This window comes from Diceros bicornis, chromosome 25 (genome assembly GCF_020826845.1).
Source record: "Diceros bicornis minor isolate mBicDic1 chromosome 25, mDicBic1.mat.cur, whole genome shotgun sequence".
In the NCBI taxonomy this organism is placed as follows: Eukaryota; Metazoa; Chordata; class Mammalia; order Perissodactyla; family Rhinocerotidae; genus Diceros; species Diceros bicornis.
In genome coordinates, this window is record NC_080764.1 from 35,455,216 (window position 1) to 35,470,694 (window position 15,479).

At 32.7% G+C, this 15,479-nt stretch overlaps 1 protein-coding gene and 1 non-coding gene across 2 annotated transcripts in view; both read right to left on the reverse strand.

The window, feature by feature from the left end:
- LRRIQ1 (leucine rich repeats and IQ motif containing 1) overlaps positions 1–15,479 on the reverse strand; it is a 208,293-nt gene that overhangs the window by 31,126 nt on the left and 161,688 nt on the right. The window contains exons 24-25 of the mRNA XM_058568707.1: positions 3,163–3,295; positions 404–464 (exon numbers count right to left, since the gene is read on the reverse strand). Coding sequence (XP_058424690.1) covers positions 404–464; positions 3,163–3,295 — 194 coding nt within the window. The remainder of the gene's footprint in view (positions 1–403; positions 465–3,162; positions 3,296–15,479) is intronic.
- LOC131421956 (U6 spliceosomal RNA) lies at positions 13,065–13,168 on the reverse strand. The gene has a single exon (XR_009223996.1). It is a non-coding gene; the product is annotated as a U6 spliceosomal RNA (small nuclear RNA).

Consider the following 15,479-nt stretch of genomic DNA (forward strand, 5'->3'; position numbering starts at 1 on the left):
TACTTAAAGTGGCTGAGTTCACAATTACTTGTTAATTTTTGTCTGTTTTTGACTTGTGAGAGTACTTTCCCTCAAGTATCCTACTCTTTTAAAATACTCAAGAAAATAATTTCATTATGCAATTTCCTGTCCAGAGTAATTTTGTTTTAAATATGGTAGCATGCTAATATTTTAAAATCTGCCATATAGAATTAATATTTTAAAATAATATCATATTTTAAAGTTATATTACAAGTCAAGAAAACATGTTATTATTTTAATACATAGTACTTTGAGATTACCCCAAATAGATACAGTTGTGACATTTTCATAATTTATACTTATTATGGACATATTTTAAAGTATCATTTATTGAGTATGGATGTCTACAACATTTTTCTGTAACTTTAAACACATTTCTTACCACAAGCTGAACTCTTCCACCATTAAGTACATCTGGGTCTAACTCAGGCAAGAAGTGATTGCTGCATAGTGACAAAAATAGAAAGCATATTATTATATAAATGTAGAGGAAGACTATGAAAGAAATGCCCAATAAAAAGCTTGAGAGAAATCAATAATTTACAAAATGAAAATAATAGTTTTCCTAAATTAGGTTACATGCAAAGATATATACAAATTTACATCTTTCCATAGTCATTTTAAAATTCAATTTGACATAAAATTTAAATTTCTAAATAACACTTTAATGCCATACTTCTTTGCCAAACATAAATACATACCAAGAGCAAAAGTTTGAAAGTACCAATAATGATAGCTAATAAATTATAAAAAATACAAATATTTTATTTACATTTACTTATATGTCTTGTCTTATAAGAAAGGCAAAGCTTCCCATTTTTAAAATAGCTCTAGTGTGTTTAATGCATTAAATACTAAAAACTAATATTCACAATTAACTTATGTTTAAAACTAGAACACTGACATTTGGCTTTTTAAGAACTCTTGAAATGTTCTTGAAAACAATTTTTCTTTTTAAAATATTACTATCTATTCCTTTATATATTATATTTTCAAAAGAGAAAATCCATGAACAATTGCCTATTACATCATATGTTTAAATGTACATCATTTAGAAGTGAGGGATATTGCTAAATATTTAAGCATATCTAAAATACATCCTGAAACGTTTTGCTTATATTTTTCACATTATGTATACTAATGCTTTTAAATTTCTGAACCAGACCTCTTATATCTGGTTACTATAGATGGTAAGCTATGGGTTATATTATATTTGTTTATAGTTCCAAGAATGTCATCTTATGAATTATGCTAAATTGATTAAAACCAACATAAAAGAAATTGTGCTTGCATTAATTAAAAAATAGTAAAATAAAAAAATTCTCAAATGTTGATTGCTTTATTCCTACTTTCTTTGCTCACAATAAAATAGGACACAGATTACAAAATGTTATATTAATTTTACTTTCATTCTTAACTTTTTTTCAATATTTTTAAAAGAATTACATAAATAGAAGTGACTACATGTGAAGGTTTCAATTCATATATATTGTTTAAAAAAGGTTTCATTTTTTTACACATTTTAACTTGTTGCTAAATTAAATTTTAACCCTCATAATTGTAGGATTTTGTTTGTTTGTAACTCATTTAAATAGTTATTACTCACAATGCCTGGAAACATTTCCAAAGTGTCATCTACATTTATTTATTTATTTATTTATTTATTTATTTATTTTTGTGAGGGAGATCAGCCCTGAGCTAACATCCATGCTAATCCTCCTCTTTTTGCTGAGGAAGACCGGCTCTGAGCTAACATCTATTGCCAATCCTCCACCTTTTTTCTCCCCAAAGCCCCAGCAGATAGCTGTATGTCACAGTTGCACATCCTTCTAGTTGCTGTATGTGGGACGCAGCCTCAGCATGGCTGGAGAAGCAGTGCCTCGGTGCGGGCCTGGGATCCGAACCCGGGCCGCCAGCAGCAGAGCACGCGCACTTAACCGCTAAGCCACGGGGCCGGCCCTAGTGTCATCTACATTTAGATTCAATATCAGTTTATATATTTAATAAGTGCTTATATGAGCACTTCTGTTTTTTTACTGTTTTGTGGATATATGTAGCTAAAATTAAAATATTGAAAATTTATGTCAAAAATATTATCTTCGGACTTTTATTTCCTTAAAATTTTGGTTCAGTGGTTATGTACATACATGCTTTATATTACCTTGTTATGGGCTGAATTTTGTTCTCTCAAAATTCATGTGTTGAAGTCTTAACCCTCAATACTTCAGAATGTGACTATATTTGGAGATAGGGCCTTGAAAGAGTAAAGTGAAATGAGGTCGTATGGGTGGGCCCTAATCCAATATGACTGGTGTCCTTGTAAAAAGAGGAGATTAGAACATAGACAACACAGATGGAGGGATGATCACGTGAGGGAGGACACAGTGAGAAGGTGACCATCTGCAAGCTAAGGAGAGAGACCTCCAAAGAAACCAGACTTGCTAACTCCTTGATCTTGGCCTTGTAGCTTCCAGAACTCTGAGAAAATAAATTTCTGCTGTTTAAGCCAACCAATCTGTGGTATTTTGTTATGGCAGCCCTAGCAAACTAATACATATGCTAATGTGATAAAAATTAATTGATTACTTATTAGGTTCAAGGCACCTTGTTTGTTGCTAAGGGATATAAACATTTGATATCCTCAACCTTGTAAGCTCACCTCTCTCCTGTGAGATAGATAGATAAGATCTCACTATAAAGGAGAGGAAACTGAAATATTAAGACATCACTGAAAATTAGTTACATGACTAGTAAAGTGACAGTGTCAGGGTTGAGTTATAATTTTAACTGCCAAATATAAATGATAACAAAAATAACATAAAATAAAATATAACTTCCAATACATATGATATTTATAAACAGTTAATGGATACCATGTATTTTACTTTTAAAGTAGAATCATTTGCGTGGTTCATCTGTTGATCTTAAGCATTACAAAGATAGAGTTCTCAAACATTTTAGGGTGAAAAATATAAAGAGTGATTAAGTCTATCCTATATAAGAGGCCTTTTTATAACCTGGTAATGTGGTGTATTGGCCTTTAGTTATAAAGTCATGTTTGTTTTAGCACAATTAACCTAGGTTTCACTTTCCAAGAGGTGTTTACAATATAAAAATCTAATTTAAAGGAAATGATCTCACCATTTCATATTTCTGGAACTAGTTGTTTCATGAACCCCAACCTGTGTGTGGAGCCATTGGTATGTATATTCTTTACTCCTTGCTAATTTTTCATTTGCAGTGGTATCCTTGTAGATAAATTGCTCTTCCTTCCCTGGGAAAGAAATATGGAATATTTATTTGTTATGTAAAGAGATAAGATTTTGGCCAAGCAGTTCAGTGTAGGCCAATAATTTTATCATAAGGAAGAAAAAAGAAAAGACTAATTCATGGGAGAAAAATCATCTGTAAGAAAAATAATGTCAGGCACTTACAGATTAAGTATTTTTCCTGTTTGAGTTTCAAACCCACCTATTTTGAAAAATAAAGGAAATGTTTTAATGTAACCAACATTTTATAAGGCTTGTTTTTTAGTTTTTAAATTAGAAAATTCAAAGAATTATTTTTGGTAGACAATAGAATTCTAGTATAAAAAGAATATCTGTCCATTCTAATGTCTTTTCAGGCTTATTTTAAAGTTTAATTGTTCTTATACTAGGCTTATCCATATGTAGAATTTATAAATTATATTGAGGGTATTTGAAACAGAGTTTTTATTTTATAGAAAGCTAAGCTTGATTTGTGTAAGCTAATACAACATTTTAAGATAGAAATATAATTTATATCAGGTTTAGAGAATCTGTGGTTATGCCAGAGCAGCTATTTCAAAGATGGAGGGGAGAAGCATAACAATGAAGCTGGGTATGGAAAATATGCAAGAGGAGAAATTATGCAAAGTAAGAATGCAAGGTAACAAGTATAAAAGAAAATAAAAGAGTAAATAAAAATAAAAATCCAATCCTTACATTGAAATGCAAAATTTACTATATATATGTTTGTGTCTTTTTTTTAAATTTGCAGACATTGCTGCTACGTCAATGCCATGCATTTCAGAGCTGCACTGAGGGCCTGTTGCTTTAGAGCCTTCCTCCATGGACTTGATCTTTAGACCGCTTCTTTTTTGGGGCCCTCACCATGTTTAGGGACTTGTTAGCTTTGTAGGCTTGATTGACAGTACACCAGACAAAGGTCTCTCTTGAAAACTAACTCAATGGTAATCAAACTCACAACAATTCTATAACTTAAAACATGACATTTAAAATGTCAATTTATTACTTTGAGTATTCTTTCACTATAGATCATAGAAAGTCACTTTATATTTGCAAACTGTTTGCAAAACAAATGAAGCATGGTGCAAACCCTATTTTGAATGCTTGGTGCATGTGCACACACACACTTACACATGTACACACAAGCTTTTAACATTTCTCATTCTGAATATGTTAAGGATGATACATCTATCATTTCTTTTCTTTTCCTTAAAAATTGCTGTAGTAATTAGTGAAATGACGCCAATTTTCAATCCAAAGAGATATTGGAGCCAGTTGTCAGGAAAGCTAAAAGTCAGGATGTTTATTTTTCTAAACTCTATGTTACTTAGCAGAGTTTACTTCCTGTTACTTCTCATGCCACTTTATGTTTCTAAAACAGCCACATTTCTCGTATCCCGAGCTTAAGCCAACACTTTCATAGTTGCTATATTGGAAGGACAATTACTTCACATGAGAGGAGGGGTGACCATTGAATCCATCAGCAGACACCATTTTGATAAATGGCCTTATGGGTGTACAGAAACTATGAGAGAGACTCAAATAAAGGGAAGATCTGGCATTGTCACACCCAGTTACTGCACAGAATTGTCTCTTCTCTAGCAGAATCCAGCCTTTTATCTGCCTTTCTTCGTTGACCAGACCAGATCTTGGACCAGTAAGTGAAGTGACAGAAAATAGTAAGGACTCAGGGACCAAGATCATCAACTGAGCCCATAGCTGGAACCTTACCTCCTCTTGATATGTAGAGAATCCTTCTGTTACAAGTGTACTTTTAGCTAAAAATAAAAATTATCTCTGTCTTTCTGTTCTTAAAAATAGTGACACATACTTGCAATAGTCATTTTTTAAAGTTCTTATTTTTGGAAAGTTCTCCTCAACTCTAAACAACATTCCATAAACCCTAAGTGGTTTTACATCAGAACTCTGCCAAGGTTCTAAACAAAAATCCTTGAGGAAAGATGACAAATTTCACTGTAAGGGTCCAATTCATATTAACCATTTAACCCTAAGGCACAGATTGGTAGATTGGCATGAGCTCAGTGTAAGAAACAGAACAAGCACAGTGATGCAGTTGGCTGGATGTACTCAAAGAGATTGCAATTCAAATACTGGAGGAAGTGATTCTGTTTTGGCTAAACCATTTCAGGATCCCTCCTGTCACTAAGAAGAAGAAAGTAAGATTTACTCTTTGAAGCTTGCAGAAGTCCTGCTTTTAGCATCTTGGGTAGGAAGAATAATGGTGACCTAAATTACTCAACGGATGCTTATCAGTGTCTAGTCCAGCTACCAAATAAATCCTTCCTTTCAGTTTTAGAACAAGCATCATTCTGCTCATAGAAAGTGAAATCCTTTACTTACTGTCTTTTCCTACTTCTCTGGGTCTTGATTCATTAATTTTTTGTATTATCAACCTAAGAAAAAAGGTTTTTATTTGATTCCTGTTGTCCCCTAGTTACTACTGTCTATATATGCTCTCTGATTTCAAAACACAAATTTGAGTAATTTTATTTAAACAAATTGTTAAACTTTTTTATCATTAAAATAATACATTCTCATCATGGACAATTTAACAAATACAGAAAAGTAAAAAGTAAAAGAAAAGAAAATCCACAAAAATCTCACTATCTAAAGACAACCACTGGATAACATTTTTAAGGCATTTCCTTATAGTTCTTTTTTCATAGATTTATTTTGTTTTATTTTTTGTTTACATACAATTGTATGTATTCTATACGTCCTACTGTTCAGGTGGTACTATAATAAATGCATTCTATGTAATGGAAATCTCATCTTAAACAAAATCTTAGCGGTTATGTACTATGATGTACCAACTTCTTACATGACAGGTTTTTTAGTATCTCATTTAATTAATCCATTTTTTCAGGTGGAATTAGAGATAACATGTCTAAAACTATAAGTATTTTGAGGAACTTGATATAATCTATACTGTCAAATTATTTTAAAACCTTTCACCAATTTACCACATAATATATGAGGTTGCTCATTTCACTGAGTCCCTGGTCAACACTGGCATATTAAGTATTTTAAAGCTGGTGATAATTTGACAAAAATATGTATAATATGGTCTTACTTTATATGTCTTTACTGCTAGTGAGATTGAACGTTATTCCATATGATTATTTATTAATTATACGTCATATTGTATAAAATATCTTTCTTGTTCTCCCCACTTATCTGCTGGGTCCTAGTATTTCCGTTTTTGTTTTCAACTGGCCATTCATACTCCTTTTTCTGTTATCACTGGTGCAAATATCTTCTCCTGTCCAGGGTTTGATTTTAGTTTCTTCTCTACTTTCAAAAGCATCAACTTTGTTTTTCTCTAGGCATGCAAATTTATCTATTTGCTAAATATCTTCTAAAGTACAAGCCATTTCCCCCTCACAATGTATGGGTTTGTGTCTCTCAATTCAATAAACTTATATGAAATGAGATATAAGATTTCAGGGACAAATTCTATACTCTTCTAATATTTTGTCTTTCACACCAAAAGATATTGGTTAATAAAATTCTTTTAAGAGAAGTCTACTCTCTGTCTCTATTTTTTCACTTTCCATTCCCTCCTTAATTTGTTGCAATCTGATTTTGTCAAATTGAAAATGTCCTTACTAAGAAGGTCTTAAACTGTCTTATCTAACAAACACATTTATTCCTTATCTTCATTGACCTCTCTGCTGAATTCAGCTACACAGGCCATTTCCTTTGTCTTAAAAATCTCTTCTCGGCAGAACTTTGGAACACCAGAGTTCATGTGCTCTCTCTCAGGCTCTTTAATAGATTCTTTTAGACTTTGGTACTCCTCATTCTACAAGTATTTGGGAGCCCCACCCCCATCTATGCCTGGCACTGTGCTGGCTTCCAATAATAGTCAACTAGATAGACATTGTTTGTTACCTCATGGGGCTAGTAGCCTAGAGGACTGGATACCTAAAGGGCTAATATCATCAACTTCTTCCTATTCCTGTTCTAATATCCAGCTGAACTTCAGAATCACAACTGTTTTTACCATCGTCATCCTACTAAGACTGTTTTTCCCCCTGAATTCCAAGTCACCTAGACCAGATATTCTGGAGTTAACCTCGCTGCTCCTTCCTTAAGTACTAACATCTAATCAGAAACTAGGTCTAGCCCACCTGCTGGATATCTCACTAATATCTGGCTTCTCCTTTCTATCCCCACTGCCCCCATATGAACAGGAGTGAGCAGGCTTGTGTATGGTGACATAAGTGCAAAGGTACATTTTCTACCCGTCACAATAGAAGAGGCACCCCTCTTCCTAAGTCCAATGCCCTCAACTGTGCTCTGAATCCCAATCCTTCCATATAATCTAGGATCTCTTGCCATCAATATTTTTTTCTGTATTTCCAATACCTCTCAAACACAGCTTTTTACCTACTCCTCTAGCTACTCTTCTCTCTCTCCTTCCCTAATTAGATAAACTTCTTAAAATAATAGAGAAAGCCCAGTCTCCACTGACTTATTGCCATTCATGCTTCAGCCCACTGCAGTGTGGCTTCCTCCCCACATCATTTCACTGGAACTGTCTGCACTGAGATCACTAATATTGCCAAATCTTTGGGACTTTTCGAAGTTCTCATCTTACTGACTCCTCTGTAATATTATACACTATTGTCCACTCCTTCCTTCTTAAAAGGCTTATTTCCTCTGGATTTTGTTTCTTTCCACTCTCCTTGTTTTTCTCTGACCTTTTGTCTAAACCCTACTCTCCTTCAAGGCTCCTCTTCCCTTGTCATTTCTTCCAATCTCAGCATTCTTCTTTGGGGTTCTATCCTGGCTCCATCTTATTCTTAGGCTATTCTCTTCCTGTATGAGGATATTCATTCAAGTTCTTCAATCACTTCCTCATCTCCCTCTGAAACATGTATCCATCCAAAGCCTCTCCATTTAAGTATCCCCCAGATAATTTAAACCAAGTATGTAAAAAAGCTTAACTCATGTATTATCCCACCTTTTCCAAGTTCCTATAATGCTACCACCATCGTCAATGGACTCCTCAGAAACCAGAGTGTTGTACTGAACCAACATTCTTCCTCACCCTCCAACTGCATAATTTACTCCCTAAATTCTTTTCAATCTGTCAAATCTCCTGTATTTCCATTGCCACTATTTTAATTTAGGTTACCATCATCTCTTCTGAATTACTGTAACAGCCTTCTCACTAGTCTTTTTGCTTTTGGTCTTGCTCTCAGGTATATATCTCCATAACTGCAGATGGTTTCACTAAAGTAAAAATCTAATTATGCTATTTCATAGGTTAAACTTCTGGTTCTCCACTGCCTTTGGATAATGTTCAAAATTTTTTGGATAGCATACTGGCCTTGAATATACTTTTGGATACATCCGTTAGGTTCCTGACTCCATCACCCAGATATATTATAATTACTAAAAATAGTCTTTTTTGCCTATAGACCCATAAGGTCTTGGTATTATCTACTTTACCAGTGGTGTGCTTCAGGTCTTCAGGTCTCAGTTTAGAAATTACATTCTTTGGGGTAAGCCCCTGATCTTCCAAAACTGCATTCCTTATTCAAATTAGGTTAGAGATGTCCTCCAAAGGATCCTATAGAGACCCCATGATAGCATTTATTACATCATATTTACTCTCCTATTCATGTGCCTGTTTCGCCTACTAGGATACAAGCATTTTAAGTGGTACGTAGTAGGATGGTGATCAACAAATATTGGTGAAATAAAGGAATAATTTTCATAGCTGATTAATACTTTCTCAGTGCCCTGAGAAATGCAGAACTGGAATTTAGATTTTTAGCATATAGATGAACCTGTGCATTGTGGAGAATAACACATATTTAAACATTATTAATTATTATAAAAGAAATTTCAGCTCTGAAAGTTAGAATTAGACTGGGATAAAAATTGACAACTAAACGTAGCAATTAAAAAACAAAACAAAGTAAAACCACTCCATCATATAAGGCTACTTTATAAAATGCCTATAATGTACACAATCCTAGAGGAAAGTAGTCCAGCTTTAAGAAGTTTACTAAAAGAAATGAAGTCTTTTTTTAAATTAATGGAAATATTATTCTTTTCTTCATAAAAAGCAAAATAAGTGTTCACTAAACCCATACGCTTCAAATAAATCAGTTTTCTAAATTTTTAGTATAGCATAATATCTTATATACAGGGAGATTAAGATTCAATTATCATTTGGGGCACACAAAAAGAAGGTAATTATTTATATTTTTAATACATATGGCAATTTTCCCATGACTATTTTCTTTTCCCTTAATGGCCTTCCTCAGTAATATAATAAAACACTCTTGGTTTCATGGATGGAGATGAGTTCATTTCTTTACCAAAAGCTTTTGGAGGACATGGTTGCGAGCTGAGCAAAATGCTTCATGTGATGGAAATATTTTGGGGAACTTTGATAAATGGCTGGTTCTATGTATCTTATGCTGGAAATACTAAAAATACGATTTACATTATAAAGCATAAGTGGTCTTTACGTGTTTATTAAAAGAAGTTATTGCATCATACCTCACAAATAAAGCACAAATAAAATTGGGAGTTTGGCATAAATGTTACACTAACAGAATTTTAAGTTCATTAACATCTGTGTAAATACTTGTCAATAGGCTGTTTATGGCATCTTCCCTAACCAACCCAATCTGTTGTTGGAAAGTTGACAGCACTGGCATGAAACCAACAACCCTCTAAGAGCCATTTGTGTGTGACAAGCAACATCCCTATTCTTTTAAAATATATTTAAATATATATGTAATTGATCACTGAGGAAAAATGACTTCAGGAATAAAGAAAAGGATTGTTGGTGAAAAAGTTTAAACAGAAATTTTGGGAATCAAGCCAAAGCTGTATGTAAGGGTCAAAGGCTAACTGCAGCACTAATCACTCCTTTACATATTTCACTATATTTTATGGCAGAGAGGGCAAAAAAAAAAATACTAGAATGAAAAATACTTGCTAGTTTCTGACATTTGAAATAATTTTCAAAATTTGTCTGTTTAGGGGGCTGGGTAGTACATAAAGTGTATGAATGACCTCTACGAAAGTAAAGAAAAATAAGTTACTAAATCATATCTTTTAAAATATATGGATTTTGCAGATACAATTTTCGATATTATGGAATTGCTATATTTAAGTGAATCCCTACAGAATAACCAGAAACATCCCTTTATAAAGTGGATGTAGTTGTGCTTATTAACCTATTATAGTAAGTGTTCTGTATAATTCTACCTGAAAGGATAGGTTTTGCATTGTTCAGTTGAGCTGTGTCTCCTCATTAATATCCTTATAGTGGAGTACCAAATACTACATAAAGTGTGGTTCTCAGTTTCTTCTGTGAGAGCCGCATAACTCAAGAAAATTGCAGTTTATTAAAGTCAAATCGATATGAACATATAATGTGTCACCATGTTTGCTGTTAACCAGGGATGGGACTAGGGTAAGGCAAGTTGGACAAATAAGATACTTGCTTTAGGCACTAAATTTAAGGAGGTGACAAAAAACTCAGTAATCAAGATAAATAATATTTTAATATAATATTTTAAAATAAAAATTAATGCGAAATCCATGATGAACAAAATATCCAAGTTTTAAATGATAAGATCAGTAACAGCACTGTGCCATGCTCTACTGGAGCCTGACGTAAAAGGAAACATTAGTAATACTGGGCCTTCTTTGCCATCATGTTGGCAGATTTATCCATTTCTAAGTAATACTAATATAAACGTCAACAGGATATAGTTTTTAGAACTACCTAGTAGCCATTGTTTAAGATTGCTTTCTATTGTTTTCTATCAATCTGGCACACCACTTAATTTTCCATTAGAAGAGGCCTTGTAATTGTGACATATGAGAAATTAGTTATAGTATAAATTAATTCAGTCTATAAAGGAAAAGCTATACCTTATCCATCTTTCTATCTGCCTAGCAACTAACTTGCACACAGTAAGTTGGCTTTTTCACTTACCAGCTGTTTAATGTTGGGCAAATTATTTACCTTCTCTCTACTTTAGTTTTCAATCCTTTTAAAATGTGTAAAATAACAATATAAAATAATAGAACACCTATAATGCCTAACATATAGTAAGGATTTAACAACTGCAGCCATTTTTGTATTTTTTTTTTTTAAAAACGTGAAATGAACTCCATTATGCATAGTCTTAACGCTGTCTCAATTGCCATGGGCTAAGATTCACGTACCCTGAGGTGAGCCTATCTGTAGAAGTCTCTGTATTCCGGCCAAGATCAAGGTTCCAGGGGGTCACTGGCAGGAGGGGAAGATTCCAGAATTAACCACAAAACTAGACAACAATTTTCTGGGGGTGAGTCCAGGAAGTCCTCTTTTCCAGAATTCTAAATCTGTAACAGGTATTTTTTTTAATGTATTTTATTTCATAATATGTGAGGATTTTAGCGTGTCTTTATAAAGAAAAATTAATTTCCAAAAGATAAGAAGGGTATACAGTCCTAATTGATTTGAAGTTATTTCAAATAATTTTTATCAATTTCTCAGTAATAACCATGAAGGAGGTTTCCTCGACATGATTCTCTCCTGTTTCACTCTCTCAATTTAATTATCCTTGGAAAATATTCCTCTATCCAACCTAGACTCCCTCAGGGAGTGTTAATATAGTAGGTCATCCAAACTAGGGCCCTCCCCATAGAATAATGGAGAGTCTGATGATGTAAGTAGGTTGGCTTTCAAAATAACATGATCATAGCGGCCACATAAATGTTACTGACACCTGTTATTTGTTTATTTGTTTGTTTTTTGTGTAGTTTTAGACTTTGTGTCCCTGCCATATCTAAAAGTTTCTACTCTTTAGTAGAAAGACTCTAATTCTAATTCTACTGATGTATTAATTAAGGGACAAGTAGATGGTTTATTTCCTCTACTAGTTTCATAGCAAAAGAAGCCCCAGTAAGTGGCATGATATTGATACGTTGATGATAGAGGCTTGATGAACCCAATTAAACATTTTTTATATTATTGTAGTCACTGTTCTTTTTCAAAGCTATAAAACAGAAATGCTTATATCACATATGTCTATACATTCATAATGCGTTTCTCATTGTCTATTAATTTTCTGTATCCGATGATTTCTATATTTGTCAAGCTGAAGAAAACAGATATACTTCTGTTACACACAGAGATATCATATGAAATACTGAATATATATTAAAACATTCCTTGCATTATAAAAATCAATAAGTAAATATAAGTAAAAAAATTTTCTTTCACAACTTGAGTGACAACATATTAGACACTAATAAACCTGGCCCCAAACTTATTGTTTTCTCCAGGTAATAATTTAAACAAGTATCCCCATAGCCTGCTGAAGATTTAAAAGTTTTCTAAGTGGATACTTAATTAACGCAAAATTTTTATCTTTTATTGTACTGTCTTTAGAAAGATATCTTTTTATGTAGAAGAATTTCATTTGTAAATGGATCAGGGCCTCCATTCATAGATTTCTTTTAATTGAAAAGATAGGTAAAAGCATTACTTATTTATTCACACTGCAGTGGAGAAAGAAGTCAAGATAGGCATTACAGGTCTTCCCTATAAAATTAAAAACTTTAAACTATTTACATAAATGTTGATCTGTGGAAGCTCTTTTTTTATTTTTGGAGTTGGAGTTGGAATTGGGGGTGGGGTTTGAAGCTAGAAGGGCCCTCAATTAGGCAAGTCACCTTGCTTACCAGAGCCTTAGTTTTGTCCTTCATGAACATTAGAAAGAAAAGCAAAACATGGAATGCTTCATGAACTTTCCTATCATCCCTGTGCAGGGGCCATCTTAATCTCCATATCATTCCAATTTTAGTATGTGTGCTGCCCAAGTGAGCACTGGAAGCTCCTTTTAAGCATTTTTATTTTATCATGATATATATACAATATACACAAAATCTTGCATATAGCAGGTGTTTATAATTTCGAGATTTATAAATAAAATACATTATAAATATAGAAATAATTATGGAAATTATAAATTGCATAAATTATATATAAAATATTTAAAATAATTATATAAATAAATATCCCATGTGACCTCTGATCATTAAAAAAAAATAGAACACTGCTCGTACATTAGAAGTCCTGCTCAAAAATCCTTTACTTCTCTTAGGGGTAACCACTATGTTGAAGTTTATAACCTTGACTTTCTTGACTTCCTTTATAATTTTTACCACCTAAGTATTCAGCAATATAGTTTAATTTTGTGTGCTTTTTAACTGTACATAAATAGAACAATTCTGTAGGTATTCTTTTGTCTTCATTTGTTCAATATTGTTTGTGACATTCATCTATGTTTCTGTGTTTAGATCTAGTTTTTAATTTTTTATTGCTGTGCTGTATTCCACTGTATGATGTATTAGAGTTTATCCATTCCATTGTTGTTGGACACACAGGGTGTTTCCAGTTTTTGGCTATTAAAAACAACATTGCCCCGACTATCTTTGTACAAGAGCTTCTATAGGGCAAACGTCTAGGAGTGTAATTGAAGGATCATATGATATGCACATCTTCAACTCTACTGTAATGTCAAATTGTTTTCCAAATGTTTATACTAAATTATATTCCAATCAGCAAAATATAAGAGTTCCATTGGTTTATATATTCTCCAATACTCTCTTAGGCCTTTTTTATTTTAATTTGCATTTCTCTGCTACCAAATGAGATTAAGCACGTTTTTATATTCTCACAAGTTATTTGGGTTTCTTCTTTTGTGAAATACATCTTAAAGCCTCTTGTTTATTGTTTTCTATTAGGCTGTTTGTATTTTAATGATTTTAAGGAATTAGTTATATATTCTGGGTATGAGACCTTTGTCAGCTATATGTGTGGCAAATACCTTCTCCATCTCTGTGGTTTGTCGTTTCACTACTATTATGACAATTTTGGATTCACAGAGATTCTTAATTTTAATGTAAATATATTTATCAACATGACCAGTACTTTTTGCATATTTTTAAAGAAATAATTCCATATCCAAGGTTATGAATATATTATTCTACATTATCTTCTACAAGTTTTATATTTTTGCTTCTTACACTTAGGTCTTTGATGTAGCCAGAATTAATTTTTCAAGTATAGATAATTAATTAAGTAAGATTTATTGAAAAGTCTTATCTATTCCCCACTGATTTAGAATGCAATCTCTCTTATAATATCAATTAACATATACGCATGGGCCTCTGTCAGTTGTCATTTTCTAGACTATTTTACTCTACTCCACACTATCATGCCCTACAGTTACTACCACACATACCCTACATCCCATCCCATCCCATCCATACCCTATAACACCATACCACACCACACTATATTCACTGTCTCATTTGCTTCAGCTCTATAATAAGTTGTGGTGTTTAGCAAGTTTGCCCACTTTATTCATTTTTGTTGAGTGTGTTTAGGCTATTTGTGGATTTTGATTTTCCACACAAATTTTAGATTCTGCTTGTCAGCTTCTGTAAACAAATACTTTTTGGGATTTAATTGAAATTGCATAGTATCAATAAGTTAATTTGAGAAGAATTTAAATCTTTGGAATTTAATCTTCCAATTCATGCATATCTTTGTAGCTTTTCTTTAACATTTTTGATAAAGTTTTATAATTTCTTCCAAAAGGTCTTGCCCATCTTTTGTGAGACACATTCTTCAGTAAATGATTAAAAAAATAAAACTATCACAGGTTGCAATTTTGTTTTTCTTTCTGGTTGATTGCCTATAAGGTTAGGTTTAAGATTAGAGTACAGGGCAGTTTTGGTAAGTTATTTTTCTAGGAATTTTTCATTTCCTCCAAATTTTCAAATGTATTGCCATAAAGTTATTCATAACATTCTCTTACTACAGTTTTAAGTCTGTATCATTTGTCGTCTAATGCTGTTTTCATTCCTGATACTGATTATCTGCATTTTCTCTTTTATTTTCATGATCAGACTTGCCAGGGATTCATTAAATTAAAAAAATTTAGCTTTATTGATGCATTGTTTTACATTTTTTCTATTTCATTAACTATTGCTCTGATACTACAATATGTATATATATTTTTTGTTATTGTTCAGTTGTTTTGTGTGTGTGTGTGAGGAAGACAAGCCCTGAGCTAACATCCACTGCCAATCCTTCTCTTTTTGCTGAGGAAGACTGGCCCTGGGCTAACA